The sequence below is a fragment of the Labeo rohita genome, chromosome 3 (assembly GCF_022985175.1).
Source record: "Labeo rohita strain BAU-BD-2019 chromosome 3, IGBB_LRoh.1.0, whole genome shotgun sequence".
Classification (NCBI taxonomy): Eukaryota; Metazoa; Chordata; class Actinopteri; order Cypriniformes; family Cyprinidae; genus Labeo; species Labeo rohita.
Window position 1 is genome coordinate 53,922,481 of NC_066871.1, and position 23,974 is coordinate 53,946,454.

The 23,974-nt window shown below is 34.4% G+C and overlaps 2 protein-coding genes across 7 annotated transcripts in view; one reads left to right on the forward strand and one right to left on the reverse strand.

Annotated features, from left to right (window-relative positions):
• Positions 1-23,974, reverse strand: part of LOC127162791 (uncharacterized) — a gene marked incomplete at its 5' end in the record, with an annotated part of 236,588 nt that overhangs the window by 72,039 nt on the left and 140,575 nt on the right. The window lies entirely within an intron of this gene.
• On the forward strand, positions 5,434-18,215 carry LOC127161926 (junctional adhesion molecule-like). 6 transcript variants are annotated; one of them, XM_051104714.1, is made up of 16 exons: positions 5,434-5,773; positions 6,683-7,027; positions 7,147-7,503; positions 8,583-8,684; positions 8,873-8,953; positions 9,716-9,799; positions 10,022-10,078; positions 10,703-10,816; positions 11,203-11,337; positions 12,588-12,671; positions 13,031-13,129; positions 13,537-13,620; positions 13,761-14,426; positions 17,621-17,820; positions 17,986-18,045; positions 18,162-18,215. In XM_051104714.1, the coding sequence occupies exons 1-11, from the start codon at positions 5,722-5,724 to the stop codon at positions 13,051-13,053; spliced, it is 1,434 nt and encodes a 477-aa protein (XP_050960671.1). In that variant the 5' UTR covers positions 5,434-5,721; the 3' UTR covers positions 13,054-13,129; positions 13,537-13,620; positions 13,761-14,426; positions 17,621-17,820; positions 17,986-18,045; positions 18,162-18,215. The 6 variants fall into 6 exon arrangements, with proteins under 6 accessions (XP_050960671.1, XP_050960676.1, XP_050960645.1 ...); XM_051104719.1 differs by having other exon boundaries at positions 14,319-14,426; XM_051104688.1 differs by having other exon boundaries at positions 13,537-14,426.

Sequence of the window (23,974 nt, forward strand, 5' to 3'; positions counted from 1 at the left end):
TGAAGGCAAAGTAATTACTTATGTTTACTTTTGTTAAGTTATCTTTGGCTGCATTATAGTGATTTCTTAATTCAGAATAAGATCAAGATTGCGTAGGTGGATGTGTTTGGGGAATATGGCAGTTAAAAGTATAACATGTAAAGCAGGGCTGTGCAGAGACCTTTGGAGAAGCATAAAAGTGGCACATGGTGAAGGCTTTAAACAGGTGTCGGGTAGAAACTGCTGAGAGGCCAGGAAAGAGCTAGGAAGGCTCAGCACAACAGGGTTTCCAGTTTCAAAAAGTTTATTAAAGAGATGCCACCAGCCAGTGTCCTTTTGAGTGCCATAATCTTATCAAAAAAAGAAAAACAAACAAAAATAACAAAAACACAACAAAACAATCACTGAAACTACAAAAATAAAAAAAAAAAACCTGTCAGCAGCAAAACCTAAAACTCGAATCACTTGATGGGGCACTCCTTACAAACTTTAAACATATCTCCCATCAGACATACATTTCTCCAAGTTCAACAGTTGCAGCTTTATGCCCCCCATCCTCCTCTACAAACAATTTTCCCACCACACATTAATAGAACAAACCATTTCCATGGGTTAGCACGTATCCTATTGTTTCTCACAGTACACATTTCCTCCAACAGAAACATATAAGAAATATATATATAACACAAACATAGATAACAAAGAAAAACACTTCTTACACTCCACATAATCACACTGTAACAGACTTAAACATATAACAGATGTGTTATCCCAACACCCCGCACCCCCATTTAGAAAATGGAACGATCTTAAATACTAAAGCGGTGGAGCTGTCAGGTAGAAATTAACTACACATCCCCTTACAACTGTACCTTGAAAATAAAAATCACACAATATAATAAACTACTGTGAAACACACATCGTCTTTTGTTATTTTCTCTGCAATCAATACTGATCACAGAAACGCAACACTTATGCAGACCCACTGAGTGCCATTTATAAAATTCACAGCATTCATAGTCCTTGGGGCATAATCCATAAATTCATTTTGTCAATACACATTTTAAAATCATAGTTACAACATAAGGGCCAGTCGTGGCCTAATGGTTAGAGACTCGTAACCTAAAGGTCACTGGTTCGATTCCCGCACCAGCAGGTTGTGAATAAACAGCGCTCTTTCCACCTTCAATACCATGACTGAAGTGCCCTTGAGCAAGGCACTGAACCCCCAATTGCTCCCCGGGGATCCCCGGCGCTGGAGCAATGGCTGCCCACTGCTCTGGGTATGTGTTCACTTCTCACTGCTGTGTGTGTGCACTCGTGATGGGTTAAATGCAGAGGACCAATTTCGACTATGGGTCACCATTCTTGACAATATGTCGTCACTTTCACTTTCATAAACATAGTCAGACGCTAAACGGGCGCTTTGGTGATGACATCATCATCCCGATCGTCATCACAACAGGGCTGTCTCAAATATCAATACAACAGTAGGCTATGTTGTGACATATTCCTTGCTGATACGCGTATTGATATGGATGCTTTTGTACCGATTGCTCTTACGTCTAGTGTATTTATGTTCATATTTATGTTTATTTATGCAGCACCGTGGTCCTGCGAGACACAACATTTCGTTCCACTGTATGTCCACACATGTAGCGGAATGACAATAAAGCTCAACTTGACTTGGCTTGACTTGATACAGCAGCAAATGCAGTGATGCAGTATGAAAAAAAGAAACACAGAACAGAAAAGACCATTAAAGTTAAAGAATATTTTCTGTGTACCTGTTAATAACTCTGAGATTCGAAACTGAAGTGTTTTAAGTTGTCCAGACTTTAAAAAATTTTCTTAACTGTTGTCTATCATTTTATTTTGATTGACATTTTTAAATTTGTTTCCAGAGAGATATTATTGTCACGATCTCTAGCTGGAGTTCCCATGAGCTTTGCTAGAGGGCACTCTATTACTCTTGCCACTTTACCTCAGGCACCATTTCCCATGACCCTCTGCCTAGGAACTAATTACTGACTCCTCCCATTCCTATCAGGAGGACTATAATGCCACGTCCCAGACAAGGTCAGAAGTGGGAATGTCCAAGTTGAAATATCCCACTTCCAACTTCAGTGTGTTCCAGTCGATCACATCACAGCATATTTCTGTCAAGAACAAAAAAAATATATTTTCATTTTATATATCAATGATGGCAAGCCATCTTGGCCCAGATGCAGCAAAACAGGCCCAAACGATGATACTACCATCAGCATGTTTCACAGATGGAATAAGGTTCTAATGCTGGAATGAAGAGTTCTCATTTAAATCAGTTTTATTTTGGTCTCATCCGTCCACAAAACATGTCTTTTTGTTTTTTCGGAGAGCAGTGGCTTTTTTCTTGCAACTCTGCCATGCAGACCATGGTTGTTCAGTGTTCTCCTGATGGGGGACTCATGAATATTAACATGAAAGGCCTTTAGTTGCTTAGAAGTTACCCTGGGAACTTTTGCAACCTTGCAGACTATTACACATCTTGCTTTGGAGTGATCTTTGTTGGTTGACCACTTCTGGGGAGGGTGGTCAGTGGTCTTAAATTTTCTCTATTTGTAAACAATCTGCCTGACTGTGGATTTATGAAGTCCAACCTCTTTAGAGATTTTGTAAACTTTTCCAGCCTGATGAGCAGCAACAACTTTTTATGAGGTCTTCAGAGATCTCCTTTGTTCATGCCATGATTCACTTCCAAAAACATGATAAGACTTCGATAGATTCCTGTTCTTTAAATAAAACAGGGCATACACTGGCATCCTATTGATTGATAACCCATCTGAATAAACAGACTCTAATTTCACCTTAAAATTAACTGCACTGATTCCTGGGTGGAAAGACCAGATCGGGCTGGTTCTGCTATACAAACTGAAGATACAACAGATGATCCAGATGGGAGTTTTTAGCTTCTTCAGTGTCAACACAAAAGCACGAGCCATAAAACTCCATAAGAGCAGAAATTAAGAAAAGAGAAAATAGTAACAAACCTTCATTTTATTTTACATCTTTGCTGTAAAATTGCTGTATCTCTCTCAGTATGAAGGTTACTATGGAATACCAAAGTTGACATAATTAGAAATATATAAATAAATGAATAAATAAATGTACAAAAAAATATAAAAAAACAAATATAAATAAATGAATATATAAATACATATATGAAGAAAACTAAAAAAAAAAAAGCAAACATACATAATTATTTCTAATTTTAGTTCTTTATTTATGTATTTATTTCCACATTTATTTATTTATTTTTATTTTATTTATTTCCACATACTTAAGTTTTCTTCCGGTCTCACGTCATTCCTTTTCTTCGGCACTTTCACAGTACGACCCGTGAGCCTATTTAAATTTCACTTAAATAAAGTAAACATTTTACATTTGAAGTGACAAGAACAGTATATATATATATATAGACTCTGGACTTGGATGGCGTTGGAATTTATTTGAGGCCTGCACACAGAGCAGCAGGAGACAAAATGGAAGATCAGCAATTTTTGTAGTTCCACCCACAGCAGTTCTCCATAGCTCTGCTGCTCCCAATACAACAGCAAACACCATGGTTTCAATATTCTTTTTGGTTCTGTTTTTTTTTTTCTATTCTTCTTAACCTTATGGCATTGTGATCGTATAAGACATTTTTAAATCAAACAGAAATAACAAGAATATAAAGATTGTATATCAAGGAAAAGGATAGTATGAGGTACATAAATTACATAGCTTACGTCATCCATTTTATAGAATGTATGAAAAGTTAATGAAAATATGAAATTTCTTAGTGAAACCATGAATTAAGTGCTTTACAAAACACAGTTAGCACAAAACATTTACTTAATACAGAAAATGCAATACTGAATAAACAGAGTAAATTCGTAAACACTATATGATAAAGAAACAATTACCTGCACACAGAGCAGCAGGAGACAAAATGGAAGTTCAGCAATTTTTGTAGTTCCACCTATTCAGATTATGTATCACTTTGTTAGCACGTGGAAAAAGAGTACATCAGATGGAAATAACGGTATGAAAACAACATGCATACAAACAGAAAACTCGCTTTACAGATCAATCCATGTCTATGATGTTCATTACTCTTCAAACAGTGTCTAACATTTCACATGAAACAATATTGTTAACTTTCGGTGTGGAGCTACAACAAAAGCGACTCACCCACAGCAGTTCTCCATACATCTGCTGCAGATTACGTGAACACGGGGGGCAATAGCGCCACCGGCGTAACCAATAGGAAGCGCGATCCCATTAACGCAGGATTTATTTAAAGAACCATAGCGCTGTCATTTTTATATCGTTACATATATATATATATATATATATATATATATATATATATATATATATATATATATATCTTTTACAGAACTGGAAAAAATATACAAAATGAAAATAAATAAATTTAACAAATTGCTGACTTATGATTCATTTATTATATTACCCCATTTCCACTGGGTTACAATTAGAACAGGTTCATCTGGATTAGTTTTAGTTCCACAGAGCTCTTATTTACTTACACGGAAATAAAAGAATAAAAGTAAAACAGTTCTCAACACTTTATGTTCCTCCTATTGTACGATAATATACAAAACTAAACTTCTGTGGTAATTATCAAATAGAAAATCATCATATTTTAATTTGAAAATTGAACTGTTTATGATCAATTTAATGGCTGAAATGCTGATAAGAGCTGTTTATGTTGTTTGTCTCTCTAGACTGAAGAACAGTCATATATATTAAATAGATAAATAGATATTTTGTAGTTTGTTTGTTTTTGTTTCCTGTTCTGTTTAGTTAGTAATCATTTACATTCAGTTATTAAGCAGATGCTTTTATCCAAAGCGACTTACAAAGGAGGGCAACAGGCAACAAATTGCACTTGAATTCAATTTGTCCTTGTTGGGTATAATATTAAAGTTGTGTTTGTTTCTCTGTCTTGCTCATTTTTTCCTCTCAAGAAAAGCCTGATGTAGCCTAGTTGATTGATTCTTTATCTCTGTGTTCTCAATATCTGCAGTTGGGTCCACATACTAAAGCTTTAAGACGCTTTAGTACAAAACAACCCAAAGACATGCTACATTGTAGCATGTGTAATTGCAAAGCTAGTGTCAGTTTGCTGTCATCAAGTTGAAAATTACTATAAATGCAGAGTGTCTTTCACATAACATAAATAAATGTGCCCTGTCAAAAATAAAGCAGAAGTTGTTGTTTCTTTCATAGATATATATAGAATGACGAGACATCTAGTCATTCTATATATCTCTATGGTTTCTTTCATTACCCACCCCATCACGTGCTACGTAAAGCAAAACTGTGCATCATGGGAATTGTAGTAGCTTCTCTGCTAATTTATGACGACACGCCTATATTGATAATTTTCTCTCTATTTGATGGGCTTCGGCTTCATAGATATTTCTAGCTTGAAGTTTCATGTGAAGTTAAGGCGTTGTAGGCTACTCAGTATTCCAACTGCAAACTAATGCATATTTTTCTCGGTTAATAGCCTATTTCTGATCACATGACTCGACCCTTGGCAGTTTTAAAAGTGAAAGTAAAGGTTAGAAATGAAAGTAAAGGTTGATCTGTCGACACAACTGACGAGCGTCGCCGATAATTCGCTTTTACCATCATTTATAGCAGACATGACTATTTCATTCGTCAATTTTTTTGTATCTTTTACACCTGAAGATGAATCTATCGAACTGTGTTTTTATCTCAGTGCTGCTGATGATCGCTGATGGTATGTATTATCCATTTACACAAGAGATAGGCTGATTTACGTCATTAGTCCTTTCTTTTTTTTCTTTTCTTTTTAATTAACAGCTTATGAACAAATTTCTAAATTGTTTTTATTGTATTTTTTTTTTTTTATTATTTTGGAAAGCCAGTATGTAGGAAATGACCTCTTAAGGCCATATTATCTCGTATCGTTAATAAATAGGAACATTAGGCCTACGTGTCATAACAATAATAATAATAATAATAAATGGCATGTATTCCTCACATTACCCTGCTGAAAAAACGGCTGGTCTTCGCTGGTTTAAGATGTAAGTAGCTGGTTTTATCTGGTCTCCCAGTCTGGTCAATCTGGTTGTAGCTGTTTTTTTTTTTTTTTTTTTTTTTTTTTTTAGTAGAGTAATTCCTTTATAGAGCAATTATGTAATAATAAAAAAGTGCTTTATAGCTTCATAATACAAAACATACATTTATAAGCTTAAACATTAAAATTGAAAAAATATTTAATTCTACCAGAGATCATGGATTTAGGAGTTTGCCAGCTGAAGACATGTCTCTTTCCAATTTACCCCAAATTGTCAATGATTTTGCTCTTTACAGTTAAAGGACCGGAAAATCTGTTTTCAGAACAAACTTTGAAACCATTTTTACTGTGTGGATTTGTTTAAATTTCCTTTCTGTTATATATTTTGTTGTTTGTTGCTGTTTTATTTTTGCTTCATAATACCTATAGTGTTTGTTATTGAATGAATTATGTTTATAAAGCAGACCAAAATGATAATTCTGTCATAATTTACTCACATGTTGTAATTCTGTATGACTTTCTTTCAACATATGGTCATACGTGTTTAGAACAACATATATAAGTAAAATGTAACAGAATTTGGAAGAACTTAACACTTTAATGTTTTAGGTTTTACATTGCGTGGTCCCTCTGGTCCTCTGGTTGCTCCTCTGGGATCTTCAGTGGTTTTGCCCTGTTCTGTTGATCAACTTTTATCAGTGGAGGGTCTGGAGGTGGAATGGAGAAGAACAGACTCAGACACTTTAGTTCATCTGTTTCAAGATGGTGAGAGTCGAGCAGAATCCCAGCATCACAATTATCAGGATAGAGCTCATTTCTTTACTGAAGAGATTCAGCGTAGAAACTTCTCTCTCCGTCTGGACAATCTGACAGCTGAAGATGAAGGACATTATAAATGTAATGCTTACATTCAGCAAGAATCTGGAGAAACTGTGGTTGAAATAAAAGATGTTGGTGAGTATGGATCACATCCTCCTGTCATTTTCAGTACAATTTTACAACAACAGCAACAAGGTAATACTGGACATAGATTCCACACTATGATATTGTTAACTGTTTATTTACATATTCAGAGCGTCTGCTAGTATCAGGATCAAGTCACTCCATATCTGCATCTGTGGGTGAAGACGTCACTCTGAGCTGCTCTGTAGACTCTCACATCACACCTGAAGACTTTGAAGAGGTTTCATGGAAGAAAACAGATGAAGATGAAAACATCCTGGTTCTGGTCTTCCAAAACAATGAGACTTTATCAGATTCATCAGATGAGCGATACAGAGACAGAGTTGAGTTCTTCACTGCTGAAATCCCCAAAGGAAACTTCTCTCTCAGACTGAAGAGCGTCAGAACTGAGGATAAAGGAGTTTACATGTGTAAGGTGTTTGCTGGAGATTTATCAGCCAACACGACTGTAATCGTGGAACAAATGGGTGAGTAACAGATAAATAAGATGCACGGGATCATACACAAATTTCAGTTATTTATTTTGTTATGTAAAGATTTGGTTTACAGTATAGACATTTATGGTCCTTTTTTAGTTGGTCAGGAAATTATTTATGCTTAAAAAAGATGTTTTAGGATTTGCATCATGGTTTGAAGAACATTATTTATATTGCATGAACAATCAGCAGATGATAAAAATAGTTTGATAACAATGAATACATTTTAATTTAGACCATACAGACAGTCAAAAAGGTCAAAATAGTGATAAATAAAACACTGTAAGCGGTTATATAAATCCAGGTGGATGCTGCACACTGGTGGTGGTTGAGGAGATGTATAAAATATGTGTGTGTGTGTGTGTGTGTGTGTGTGAGTGTGTGTGTGAGTGTTTGTGTGAGTGTGTGTGTGTGTGTGTGTGTGCACCTGGTATTCATCACGTTATGGGACCAAATGTCCCCACAAGGATAGTAATACCAGTAAATGTTGATCTTGTGGGGACATTTGTAAGGTCCCCATGAGGAAACAGGCTTATAAATCATACAGAATGAGTTTTTTTGAGAAAGTAAAAGTGTGCACAGTCTCCTGTGAGGACTAGGTTTAGGTGTAGGGTGATAGAAAATACGGTTTGTACAGTATAAAAACCATTACGCCTATGGAATGACCCATAAAACATGGAAACACAACATGTGTGTGTGTGTGTGTGTTTAATACTCATATTTTAGAAAATAAACTCAATTTTAGCATAAACTCTCTCTTTCGAGAGCCATGGCAAAGCATGCTGGGAAATAGAAATCATCAGCCCAGTTTTAGTTAAATTTAAGTTCATCTAAATGAAAACAAACAAGTTCATTAAATTCAAAACAATGAAACATGTCAGATGATTTTCAATAAAAGAAAAAGATTGGGCTAAATACTCATCAGGGTTACTTTGTTTAAACTAATTTGAGTAAGATTGCAGCATTACAACATAAATTGGCACTACAGTGCAGAGCAGATTTGATGTGTTTGACAATCATGAGCTCAGAGTGAATACTACTAGCACTAAATACTCTCTTTTTTCCCCCAGGTTTTTCTGTTTTACACATAATGGTGTTGATTCTCTGTATTGCTGCATCTGGATCTGCACTGCTGCTCTGCTGTCTGATCTACTGCAGATCACAAAATGATGGTGTGTTTCTCAAGCTTAGTTTTACATCATAGTCTTTTTTTATACACTTTTATTGGGAAATAATAATAATAATAATAATAATAATTATTATTATTATTATTATTATTATTGTTATTATTATTATTATTATGGCTTGAAATGCTAACTAAATTGTGAAATGTTTGATTCACTTTTTTTCTGCCCCTCAGATTTCCTTCTTCAGATGTCTCTAGTCATTTGTCCAAATATTTTTTTATTTATTGCTTTTGTCCTCTGGGGTGTTACCGAAGGTGAGTGTTTTAGTTCCAGTTCATATGTGATTTATTTGCTCTTATTCAGTACACTCTTAAAAATAAAGGTGCTTTAAAAGGTTCTTCACAACGATGCCATAAGAACCATTTGTAGTTCCACAAAGACCCATTCAGTCAAAGGGTCTTTAAGGGGGCAGCCGTGGCCTAATGGTTAGGGAGTCGGGATTGTAGTCAAAAGGTTGCAGGTTTGAGTTCCATGTCCGGCAGGGATTGAAGGTGGTGGGAGTGAATAACCAGCGCTCTCAACACCACGACTGAGGTGAGTCCCTTGACCAAGGCACCGATCTCCCAACTGCTCCCCGGGCACTGCAGTGATAGCAATATGGCTGCCCACTGCTCCGGGTGTGTGTGTGTTTGATCACTTCTCACTACTGTGTGTGTGCACTTGGATGGGTTAAATGCAGAGCACAAATTCCGAGTATGGGTCACCGTACTTGGCGTCACGTCCTTTTAAAGAACCATTTCTTTTGTACCTTTTTTATAATCTAAAGAACCTTCTTTCGCCACAAAGAATCTTTTGATAAACAGAAAGACTCTTCAGATGTTAAAGGTTCTTTATGGAACCATTTAGACAAAAAAGGTTCTTCTATGGCATCATGACGCACCTTTATTTTAAAGAGTGTACATTCATCAGCTTAACTCCATTTACATGTTACAGTGTCCTCACATAGTGGCGCCTCAGCTGTTTTATCTGTTAATATGACAATAAATTCATATTTTTAATGTCTGTTTTTGTTTCAGGATCTCTGAATGAGACAGTTGCTTGTTGCACTCTTTATTTTCTGAGACCTCACATGTTGCTTTCAGGTGCTCCAGGTTTTACAGGTATGATTCACTTCTGATGTTTGTCAGTTTACCAGAAGAAGAAAAGTTAAATTAATCATAATATCAAGATATTAATGTTTCACAAGTCTTTATCACTGAAACGCCAAAAGAAAGCAGCTGAATAAAATGGCCTTTGTAGAGTGTTTAATGACATTTATTTTTCGTTATATTGATATTAATGATATTGTAAAAATCATTTTTTTTTTTCTTTCTGTTTTACAGGCAACGCTGCTCTACTGATGTTAGAATATTTTCTTTTCTCAACTGTTATTTATTCAGGTAAGCAAATCTAAATACCAATTAACAATCAGTATCATGAACAGTGATGTAAAATATTTTAGTAACTGTACTTCACTACCACACAGTATAATTTTAGGAAAGTATTTTACTCTCTACAATTGTATGTAAGACCTTAAAAATAGAATTACAATGGTCGATCCAGTTATTTTTTCACCAGATCTCTCATATCAGATATGACTCAAATTTCAGTAGAAAATCAATCACCCTGCCCCCTCGAAAACATTAAATACCTCTCAACTGTTGCATTTCACACACATACACATGATTTGTAACAACAAGTGTGTCAGCATATAGGTATTGATTAGTAAGTATTTTATAAAAGTTTTCTTCTTGGCTGTAAAGGTCTAATAGTGTTGTAGGTCCATCAGACCCATAAACAGTCTGAGAGTAACATGAACACCATACAACTGTCAAAGCTGCTGTAAGCAGCTTTGGTTAACACTCTGAACCCACATTGCTGCAGAGAAACTGTCAGTAAAATGAAGATTATTGTAACTAAGGCACTTTGGATAAAATGCATTTGTAACATGAACATTATGTTTTATAATTTGGCTGTGCTTCTTTTGGAAATTGTTGATTATTTTTATCCCTGTCTTTTTCCAGTTCTTTTTAAAAATGCCTGGGAAAAAAGTCTGAATTTTGCAGAATTTGACAGAATCATGATAATAGTCCTGTTTGTAATAGTGCTTCTGCCATGGCTCTTCATTGTCATTGCAGGTAAATATTCCACACACATTAGTGACGTGTGTGCTATCAAATGGTGGTTTATCAGATTAGCAATGTTTGTTTCAGGCACTCAATCTAAAAAACTGTAACATCAGGATATGTTATGTGAAGTTAAGTCACAGCTATATACATCCTTTATTTAAATACATTTGATTCCCTTTTTCATTTTTATGAACAAATGCAGTAATTTAATAAATTACAAATCAGACAACAAATCAAATATCAGTCACACATCATTAGCCTCTTTTTAAAGCAATTGTTGTTCATATTGAATCAAAGCTGTAACTGGTAGATGGGGAAATGTCATTATTTTCATATTTTAAGAATGTTTGTGTGTGTGTGTGTGTGTGTGTGTTTATTCTTTCTTTATATTATAGCATTGGCTGTAATCTTTGGAAAGCTCAGTGAACGGATATGTGTTATAATTGGTTTTCTGGCTGAATTAAGCTTTGATATTCTGCCTTCATTGCAATTCATCCTTGTGTTTTATGCCTTTGGATCTGCCAGTGGAGGTGAGTTCAGCTATAAACTATATGGATTAATTTAGGAGGAATAATAGAAGAATACAGTATTCAAGTAAAACAGATCTGGTTTTGAACTCAGTCCACACTTGTAGTAAGCACTCCATTCAACTCTTTATTAATGTAATTTTAAGTATGCAGTAACTTTAAATCAGATACCCTTTCAATCAGAACATATAATGGAAGCAAGATAAAACCCCCAGCAATATGATGGCAGAGCAATTCTCATCTTACCAGACCTGTCAGCAGCTGACACTTTAAAACAAGGGCAGATATTGGAAACATACAGGGAGCACAAAGTGAAATCTGGCCACAGCTCTGACTGATTATATTTTATAATTTGGCTGCATTCACACAGTCTCTGTTCAAGACTGACAACTTGATTTACTAACAGGTGTGACTCTTGAAATGTCTATGCTAATGCAACACCTGACATGAAGGAACCAAAGTCAATTCCTTAGGACTATTCTATTCTTGCAATAGCTGTGAATAGCACCTGTTACCAAAGTGACCGTAATGAAAAAAAGGCAACTTCTGTGGTGGCTTCTGTTGCTTCCGTGAGAAATCACTCGAAGTCTTGAGGTTTTGATGCCAGAAGATAGACTTTATTGTCAGAGACAACGAAGCCGAGAAACTCAGCAGAGCATCTTCAGAATCTGTGCCTGCACAACCTTTTATACAGTTGTTTCCACAAGGCGTGTTCGACATAGTCCTTCTACCCCCATACAATGTATAGATTTTACTCAGGAAACACAGCAGAATACTGCTTATTCAGAACTTAATTATTCTCCCACATGCCTTTTTACATACGTGGTCATGATGGTAAACTAACCTGATTACAAATTACACTCTTCTCCGGGCCTCTTTATGTTCTTCTGCAGGCCCCCTGACTGAGCTCAGTTAGCACAGTCATGTTCAGGCTACAAAACTGGTACAAGAAGCTTGGGATCTAAAACATCAGTTAATGGACTTATATGTCTGTTTCACTGATGTTCAAAATACATTTGCAAGTCCTGAATGTTTTACTGTGTTAGTTCAGTTATAGATTGAGGTTGCTACTCTTGTATATAACTGAACTGTATGTATTTTTAGCACTGATGACTGACATCTTTATGTCTTTAATCAGTAAATTACATTTACACAAAATAAATAAATAAATAAATAAATTAAAAAAAAACAAACAATGTGTCTGTCATTAATGTGCAGTATCTACATTAACATTATCACTCTCCTGTTTCTAGGATTCTTCATTGTTGCAGTTTTACCAGTACTGACAACAGTGACAAGATACAATTGGGACAACACATGTGGGAAAGAGATGGGCTGTAAGTGATTGTGATTCCTGTTATACATGCATAAAACATGCATTATAACATGACCAATATATAATCCATAAATGTCACTACAATCTTGATGCATTTATGACTTTCACTGTCTCTTGGTTCACTATGACAATAGTCTGGAATTTGAGTGTTAGATAATGTTGAATGAGATGAGGAATATTTGAATATTCAGGAGAAATAAATCCTCCAGTTCTTCAGTGATTTCTGTCTTACTGATGATCATGTTTTTGGTCATTTAGTTCAGTTAGTGTTAACATACAAACTCATAATAAATAATAAATAAACACATGTTTATTATGTACTTGGTTTAAATGTGTTTATTAATCATATTTTTTTTTCAGGTTCACCCCTTGTCAGGAGATAAGTGTGGTTAATGATGATGTTATTGATGAATGCTGCTATGGTCTATTTCTACATCATGGCTCTGGAAAGTGAGAAAGGTGAGATCATATTTGTAAATATATTAAGAATTGAAAGATTTGAGTATTGTCCAGGGATGGTGGAGACTGAATACAGAGTCTTTATTAACTGTACAAAAAAGAACTAAGCAAACAAATGGCTATAAACACACAAGGATAATAAGAAAATGAGCAACAAAACAAGACGCTGATAATGAACTTAATCAGTAACTATAGTGAATAACTCACATAACACAGGAAGGAAACGTGATAAAGAAACAAAATCCATAGAACAGAAATAATATTAAAATAAGTTCTGAAAAACAAACAAAACGTGAAAATTCATCTTGAAATGTGTCTTGAAAGTTTATTTCTTATTTGTGATGTCACTTTGAAGAAACACTGACAGTTATGAAGGTCATATTTTTCTTTTAATATTCCATGCACAGATCGTATTGGATGGGCTTGTGTGATTGGATTTCTTCAGTTACTCTGGACAGTGTGGATGTTTGACCGGTCATTTAATGATACGGGTACAGTATTTATCATCTGCTTTGATCATCTTACTCTCCTGTTGTTCTACTAACACAATAGTTTGTTGTCTTCAAACCCTCTGTTTTTTTGTCTTTACGAAAGTTCAGGCATCTGTTTGTTTGTTTTCATAATGTTATAGAATAATGTTCACAATGTTGTGAAAATCCTGTTTTGAAGGTGTGTATGGTAAGTATTCACCCCCCTCATATTGCGCAAATAACCTTGTGATATGTTGAAAAATCACATTTATCTACAAGATGGCTATTTTTGTTTACATTATTTTTGCTTGAACTGGAAGACACTTTCTTTAGCCTTATGAAGTCCTATCTTACTTCTATAAACTATAGTTAAAAGATATTTAGTCTAGTAATTAACAGTTAAATACTGTCACACTGTAAAGCAGTAAAAGAAGAGAAATCTTGAAAAATAAATACTATCAAAAGACACTTTCAGTACTTGCAATCAGTCCGTCTCAGATGAGCAGTAGAAGAGTGAATGGTTGTAGTCTGTCAGTCTCTGAAGAAATTAAAGAAATAAATCAGAAAGATATTACAACAACTGTATGTGGAGACTGACTGAATGAAGAACCAGTAGTTTGATCTGTTGTTTAATACTGATGTTTTTCTCATTTTAACATTTTATTAAATGTTTAATTTTATCTCTATTTATACTAAATGATGACATTAAATTTTATCAGTCAAACGCACAGGTTTCCCTACGTTTGTTCCTGTGTACCTGTTCGGATCAGTTGTTCTTGTGTTACTGAATGCTGGAGTACTGATGACTGAACTGATACTGAAAACAGGTGGGTGAACCGAATTTCATCTAATTAAACTGAGTTAAAACATTTCTATAATTAATTTATGGAAACAACATATATATTATAAACATGATTCCTGTTCACCTTAAAGTTGAAATTGTCATGTTATTAAACAAAAGAGAGCAGGCCCATCGAATGTGTTGTCTTATAAGCCAAACTTTTATTTCTCCCTCTCCTCTCTCTTGACTATCCAGCCCCTTTCTCTTAAAGAGCACCATAACAAACACATTGTAATCACACCACAGAGATCACCTGTCTTCTGATCAAATTGTTCTTAAGTATATTTATATACTAGTTATGTATGAGCCATTATTTGTCAATATAGTGACACCTGCTGGCGAAGGACTGTCACAAAAGATTGTTTAAATGTTGGGTCTCTAGTAAATAACCTAATGAGCTCTGGAACTGTGGAAGAGGCCAGCAGATGTAAGGTTTCATTTGACGTTTATAAGTTTGTTTGTGGATAAGGCCAATATACTAATTGCTTCTTGTTTGTTACCTTCTTTCTTTTTTTTTGTTTTTTTTTTTTTTTTTCTTTCTGAAAATAAAGTAAATCATCATAGTATCAAACCATACCATCTCATCTTTGGAGCACTATTGAATTCACTGTAAGGGTGTCCAGAAAAGTGACTGAGAAATCATGCTTTGGTCACTACAAGTTATGCACTAGTATATTTATGTGGAGCAATTAATACACACTCATAATTAATGCACACATGATGGAATAAATGCAGTTGACCAATTTCGAGTATGGGTCACCATTCATGATAATACATCGTCACTTTCTCTCTTTTTTTTCTTTTCACACTAAATCATGACTATGAACAATAATTGTTTATGTTGTTAGGATTAAATTCTTTCCTCAAGCACCATTGTTTACATAGTAATGTATTATCCATAATATTTATATTCTCAGTTCATGGGAAAGGAGCATTGGGAGATCTGAGGATCGTTGTATTTTCCTCTGAATGCCTCTGTCTTTTACCCCTGCTAATTTTACTAGTATTTGAACCCTGTAAGTATAAATCCACATTTATTATAATTTCAGACAGTCAGTTAAACAGACAGTTGAAATTAAAAACACATCATCAAATGCTAACTCTCATGTCAGTCTAAAGCCATACATGTCTTTGCTTATTCAGTGACAGTATCTGAGCTTGTCAACTGACATTTGTGACCCTGAACCACAAAACCATGCTTAAGTTGCTGTAGTATATTTGTAGCAATAGCCAAAAATACATTGTATGGGTCAAAATTATTGATTTTTCTTTGATGCCAAAAATCATTAGGATATTAAGTAAAGATCATGTTCCATGAAGATATTTTTTAAAATTCCTACTGTAAATATATCAAAACTTAATTTTTGATTAGTAATACACATTGTTAAGAACTTTATTTGGACAACTTTAAAGGTGATTTTCTCAATATTTTGTTTTGTTTGCACCCTCAGATTACAGATTTTCAAATAGTTGTGTCTCAATATATTATATTGAGATACATCTCAAATATTGTCCTATCCTAACAAACCATACATCAATGGAAATCTTATTTATTCAGCTTTCAGATTATGTATAAATCTCAATTTTGCAAAATTGATCCTTATGACTGGTTTTGGGTCACATTTAAGTTGTTATTCACAGTCAGTCTTGGTCTGTTCTTTACACAAAGCTATCATATAGCCTCAGAAGACCTGAAATGTGTCACACCCCTGTGGACTGTTTTGTTGGTTTCGCCCTTCCGTGCCCTTATAAGGTCTTTCCTGTTCCGTTTCTTGTAATGTCTTTATTGGTTAATTACCCACACCTGTCTTTGTATCATTAGCACCCCTTTATAAGTTGGATTCCGTTCTGTGGTTTTTGTCTGACCTTAATGTTATGTGAGTGTGTTACTATGTTGTTCCTGTACCCTTGTTGGATTTTCTGATTAAAGCCAGCCCAGTTTGTTATATTTCCTTGTCCTACGGCTCCTTCCTACACTCAAGCCTGACGGCATGAGACATACACTCTTAAAAATGAAGGTGCTTTAAAAGGTTCTTCACAGTGATGCCATAGAAGAACCAGTTTTGGTTCCACAAAGAACCGTTCAGTCAAAGGTTCTTTGAAAAAACATCCTTTTCTTACCTTTTTATAATCTGAAGAACCTTATTTTGCCACAAAGAACCTTTTGTAAAACAGAAAGGTTCTTCAGATGTTAAAGGTTCTTTATGGAACCATTTAGACAAGGTTCTTCTATGGTATCGTGAAGCACCTTTAGTTTTTAGAGTGTATGGACTCATTTTTAAGTATTTTTTCCATTTTGTGAGTTTGAAAGTGGTTTGTCCCTGTCCCTTTTTTTTATCGTTCAAAGATCAGTTTTTTCAACTTTAATATACCACTAGTTCATATTTGGCTTATAAAAGTTTATGTTCAGTGGGAGGGACAAAATCATTTTGAACATCACAATGATAAGTAAATTATGACAGGATTTTTACGTGTAGCAAAGACAATACAGCAAACAAATCCAAAAAGAGCAACCAGGAGAAATCCATATGGAAGGAAAAGATCTCAAACAAGAGAAGAGAGTGTTCAGGAAAAGCTTAAAGTGATGTGCAATGATAAGCAAGACTTAACAAGAAGCCAAATGCAAACGAGTCATTCTTCATTTGCGGTGGTGAGTAGTGTCCACCTACAGTAAAAATAAACATTAAATACCAATAAATTAGTAAATGCCTGCTTATTTGTATTCTCTAGGGTGAAAACAATATGTGCACTGTTAAAAGTGGCAATTTTGTTTTAAAATACATATTTGTGTTAGAGAGATTTCATGCATTGCACATCAACACATCAAAAATGTATCCTCGGATGTAATGGTAGCAAAATAACATTTTGACACAAATAAAAATATTGTGAATATATATTTCATTTAAGATCTGCAATTTAATTATATTAAGATGGTGTTGGAGGTGAAAGAGAGTGCTGGTCATTATTTCCCCCCACCTACAATCCCTGCTGGTACCAAAACTCGATCCCACAGCCTTTGGGTTATAAGTCCGACTCTCTTACCATTAGGTCACGCCCATATAATGTAACGATATAAAATAATCTAGTTTTTACAAATTCTCTGCTACTGAAGAATGATGCAAAGAGTGATATAAATAAATGCCACAGAAAAGAATGAGACACAGGTATGACACGTTGCAGGTGCTGTCAGTATTCTGTGAAAGGGGGACCTTTGCTGGTCAGTTTAATTTTGTTCATATTAAAACCAACCAGCCATTTTACAGTTTGATGTTTGTATTTTCTGTGCTTAAACAGATTATAAATAATCCACTGAATATCTTTTCTCATTTTGCTCTGAACACACAGTGATTTCCAAAATTACATGTCTGCAGACTTCTCAGGTTAGTGCCATATTTAATGTTGCATTGGTTTGAATTGAGTCTTTTGAATTCATATTTAGTTATTACATTGTAGTAATTTTAAATAATAATAATAATAATAATAATAAAAATCATAAAGATCCTCTGCAAATATTGTTTGAAATCCATGTCTTATCCTGAGCACAGAATGCTGCAAGGAATAATCAGACTCCAGACAGCAGATCACAGCAGGATCAGAGTCCTCAGGTAAGCGTCTTTATATAGTATGAGACCTGCAATATAAAGATACTGTTCATTTCATATTAAACTGATGTCCCACAGCAGAAAGATTGTTTAAAATACATGTCCTGTTCTGAACTCAGACTGCAGCAGGATCTGATGAACCTCCAGCCACTGGATCAAACCAGAACACAGAGTCACATGAAATGAAAGCCCTTATGAAGACTGAAGATCAGGAGGCTGGAAGCAATTAAGAAACTCGGCCTCATTCAGTGGAGTCACAAACATAATCAGCACTGATGGTTTGTTCAAACTCTTGTGAGTTCTGGCAGGAATCCAGTTCAGAGTTCAGTGTCATTCTTTATTTCTAATGGAGATATCATTAATTGTAAATTTAATGTAAATTGTAACTTTATTTATATGTACTGTTTTGTTTTATTCTTCATCTTTTTTTTTTACGTTTTGTAAATAGCTGTAAATAAATGTTTGGTAACACCTTTGTTGTGTATTTATGTAAGTGCTGTAGCTTGGGTCATGAACGAATGTCAAAAGTTTGCGATCTGTGAGGGGAATTGATGGGAATCAGTCTCAAGTGTTACTGCTGCAGTCTTATTTCAACTCTTGTGACATCTTTGGCAGATCAAATCTGTTACTTTGTCAAAATATACTGAAACAGAGACTGCTAACGTTACACCAAGCCAATAATGAGCCATGTGAGACATTATTTTAAATCTATACATAAATGTTAATATAGCGAAATATAAATATAATTTGATGCTAAAACATTAAATATTGCTGTGGTGCTCCTTATTTGAGCATGTTTTATGATCATTGTCTGTTTCTGTACTTACAAAAATGTAAAATGTTAATGATCTTATGACTTTATTGCAATGATTGTAGTTATTAGAAAATTAAACTATTTAGTTTAGACATGCATATGGTGCTGTAGGCCAACATTAGTGTTTGTTTTTGTATTATTGATGGTTTATTCATTTTATACTGTGAGAAATATCAGTATTATCTTTCAGTAGAGCAGATGTATAGGCTTTTATTATATATCCTGACTCAAATAATGTGTTTCTAACATTAAACACTCAAAATAAAGTGAGATGATCTGTTGATGATCCTGAATGTCTTGTTGAATGAGTGTTGATAGTCTGAGGCTCATCAATATTAACAGAACTGCTGAAAAGACTCTTTATTTCATGTCAATATTTCATGTTTTCACCTCATTTATTATTCTGATGTCTTCAGATCTCCTGTAAATGGCCACTTAAAGCTTGTTTCAGTGGTGTCAACATTATGGTTTTGATTTGATAAGCAAAAACACAAGCTTGAGTATGAGGACAGAAAACATTATTATTAATTTACATTTGATTATTTATTTCTAAAGAACTCTTGAGTATATGTTGGTGTGACTTAATGAGTAATTCTGAACCAGTAATCACATTTTTGACAATTCTGCAGGAATGGGATTTATGTTTAATTTATTTACTACTAAAATTATGATGCTAATTATTGTGTAGTTATTTGTTCTATTTTTATTTAAATCATTTCAAACTTTTACAACTTTTCAAATGCCATACATTGTGTATGGCAGATAGGATTATTTATTATGCAGATATATTATTAATATTTATAAACAACAAATTAATAAATATAACATTGATTAGGCTATAATATATGTATGTATATGTCTAATAGTCCCTACAGATATAATAGTTACCCATCTACCAAGTTCTCACAATGTATTAAGAGATCCAAAAAATAATAATACTAAAACAAACAAACAAACAAAACAATTAGCCTGTACTTTTAAAACCACATCCACATTCATGCATTTATTTGCTTTCAACCTTTATATGCTTTTCTTACCATTATTTATACCTGAAAGAATTTGCCTTACGTTATTTATTTTCTGCTGTCCATTACTATAAGAACAAACTCAGTAACTCAGTGATGTATTTTGATTTTGGCAGATAAGCTCCTCCTCCCATGTGTTCACTGGCAATGAAGCTCTGCCCGCTGCAACACATAATCAGTGAAGCTCCTCCCACAGTAGTTCAGCAATAAATGCTGGAATATTCCCATCAGTTTACAAGCGCAGATGAGCAACAAATCATCAGGAAGAGCTTTAAGCACTTCATCAGATTTAGGGAAAACAGTTAAAATGGGTACATACATACAACATGTTCTTTTTGGAGGTATTTTTAACAAATGGTCAGTAAATGGAGGTTTGAGAAACTGTAAGAATGAGTGGCAACATCAGGTCAGTCTTAGTTTGCCTCTTTTATTTTATGTATATTTTATATCTGCTTCACAATTCTTTTCCAAACATGTTATTACAGTTTTGGACATTTTCAATATATAGTTTACTACATTGTGATTAAATAGTTCTCACTACAGAAATGTGTGATTTGTGCCTATAATGTTTTAAAAAATAATTAGATAAAGATTGAAGTACCTTGTTTATGGAAAGTTTCAGGGATGTATAATGCATTAAAAGGCATCAAAGTGTCGTATTTTATTGCAGTTTTTTTACTTTGTTACATCAGGGCTTACTTTCATGTCCTTTCATGTTTCTGTCTTTGAATTATTTTGATTTACTGAAAATGAAGCTACACTTTTCTTTTATTTTAGAGCTGATGGAAGAGAATGAGGAAAGTGAAAAATTGAGTGAAGTGGAGGAGAAACATCATGACAAAACTGGAAAGAAGCCTTTGAGTCACTTTTGAAGACATTTTTGAAGAAAAGAGGAGCCAAGAAATCTTTCACCTGCACTCAGTGCGGAAAGAGTTTCACATGCAAACATCGTCTTAAACTTCACAAGAGGATTCACACTGGTGAGAAACCGTTCACGTGTGATCAGTGCAGAAAAAGCTTTATACAAAAAATTCACCTTAAGGAGCACAAGAAGATTCACACTGGAGAAAAGTCACATTCATGTAATCGAAGGAGCTTCTCATACAAACAAAAGTCTTCAGATTCACATGAGAGTTCATACTGGAGAGATCACATGATCACATGTGATCAGTGCGGGAAAGATTTCATGCAATCAGGAAACCTTAAACAACACAATCAAGTGTTTACACTGTGACAAGAGATTTGATGGGACAATTTGTTGTTTGCTTCCAAATGTTTACATTATTGTGAGATACTGAGACATAATTCTGAGAAAGTATCTCATTATTACTGTTGTGTTTCCAGCGAATATTCCACCCCGTTACTAAACTACCTCAACAATATTTTCACCATCATAGTAAGCCAGATCCATTGCTATTGAAACAGCTCTCACCTGATGAGTCGTGTGCGTAGTCTACCGTTCTATGTTCTCTGAAGTTGTCCTGACTGGATCAGCTGGTCCGGTCACTTGGGGCTTTGAAGGAATTCTTTCAGGTTCAGATAATAGGTTATAATAAATAAAACACTCTGAGTCATGTTTTAAGAGAGGTTAAATCAAATCACCATTTGAAATGGTTTTGGTTTATTATAACAATAACTCATAAGCCATAAATTCAAAATAACAGCGAGAAAGTTTTCACCCGAGGTGTGGCAAGGAAGAAGATCAAGCACTGGCACTTTATAATCTGCCATAAGCATCACAAAGTCTCCTCCTTGCATGTCCATATAAGTCACACATTTGGTACATACACATCACTCTTTTTTGTGTGGGGGCCCCCGGCCTATTGCCATGGCAACTTCTAAATAGATCATAAGTGCGGTTTTATACTCGCTCAGATGTTGCAAGAGTCACAAGTTCAAACTGTACATAAACATTATCTTCAATTGCAATCAGACAGAGCCATTTTTATTTTAGTCAACTTCCATAACACCTCTAGTATCTTAAGCAAAACATATTTTTTCCAGCGCAGCCAAGTAGGTTTAGCTGCAGCCTGCGGTGGACATCCAACCCCGCCCACATCCACGCGTGACGGCACACGCCACGCCCATCGCCGACACAACCCCGCCCGCGTACGAGCTTGACGTCGAAAGTCACGCCCATGTCAAAACGTCACCTTGTGATTACCTAATCGCTATATGCGTCATGACGCTCCCTGTACCGGGGAAACCCGGAAGTATGTCGAAGCCACTTGCCGTAGTTTCGGGGATCTATATAAAATAATAGGCCATTGTCCTTCGTTTTACTAATACACGTTGTTTTATTTGTGTAAAGGATGTCTAGGCTAAAATGCCACAAGTTAAATCTAATATATTTAATATGTCCAATATACAGAGCTGATGTCGTCATCACAGCCTGTAATACGCATACAGTGACTACATTGGGCAAATTATTAATAAAAACCTTTAAACCTTACCTTGTTCAGTTATGTAATGAGATAAATTCACATTTATTACGATTTCGATTTTAGGCGAATTTTAAATGTATCAAATTTAAAGGGGACAGTTCGATTTTGGTATTGTAAAAGTATGTAAAAGTTGGTATTGTATTGTATTGTATTTTTTTTTTTTTTTAAAGATGTGTTCCACTTATCATAAAGTGTTAACATTTAAATGACAGAATCAACAGTTCTCCATATGCAGTAGATTACACATACATAAACTAAATAGAGGTTGATAGTTTAAATTATTAACATGACATTGACCTTCAGGCCTTGTTCATCACAACTTGATATGAAATGTGTCCAGGTCCTCCACATACTCAAAGATGAATAAAAAGACATACATTACTTATTTGGGCATTTTATATTTATTATTTTACAAAAATAATTACATTTTAAAAATGTTGCAAAAATATACACTATTGGTGGTGAACATATTTAGAAACCCTGATTTTAAGTAACCATAAAAATAAAACTGTGAATAAATAAAAACAAATTATGCATTGTTCATCTCAATGTTCAGCGGCAGCAGAGTGTTTGACATGCCTCTTTCCACTGTCCACCGCATTGTCCACCGAGTTGCTGTGGAGTTTGTGTCCATTCACCACCAAGAGATTCACCTCCTCGAAGACCCCAGAACACATGGAGGCAGGGCTGGACTTAAAATTGACGTTGTTTTTCTAATGTTAAACCTAAGCTATTTTGTAAATAGTTGTAAAAAGTATTTTCAGTAACGTATAGAACAATTTGTTTTAATGTGAAATATATATCAATGTTTATATCGAATATCTGAAAATGAAGATTAGGCGATATGGTAAATATAAATTCTTATATTGTACAAGAGTTAAAGTTTGGAAAAAAACTGGTCAACCAGAGGCCGTTTTTTTAATGGATGTTGTGAGAGGCTTCACTACACTGAATAAACTGCTTATATTTGAAAAATGTCCTATAGCTAACTACAAAACCAAGATACAAATAATAAACGTCATATTGCATTACATAAAACTAACTAACTAACAAACTAATTTGACACTTAAAGATATGATCAATAAAAAAGCAAAACAATTGTATAGAATAAATGATTGGCTTCTTTCTTTTATTGATTTGTTGTAATATATATTACACATTTCTTCTGTTTCTTTTTTCCTTTCTTTTTGTATGTTTGGAACAGCCTACAGTGTCCTCTATAGGCCTATATGTGCTGTATATGGTTTTGTGATACAATAAACATCAAAAAATCTTTTACGCGGTCTGTGTTTTATATGATCTATTTCCATGCCAATGCAATCTTGTAATGATTGTTTTAACATGTTTGTGTGACATATCTACTCATGAATACACATACTACTTTGTGTTGATTATATACAAAGCCACATAACAAATTAAGACACCATTTCAATTTTTTTTTTTCCTGAATATTGCTTGTTCTGTGTTTAGGTAAAAGGATTGTTTTGGTGTGATTATATTAACTACTGACAGTATGTCAGTACACAACTTTAATGGGTAGGCAAAAAGAAACAAACACTGCTGAGAAAATGAAAAATGGTGAGCAAACAGCAGAGCTGTTCAATTTGTAGTGATCTGACCTGTATTACACTATTAATGTTGATTTACTT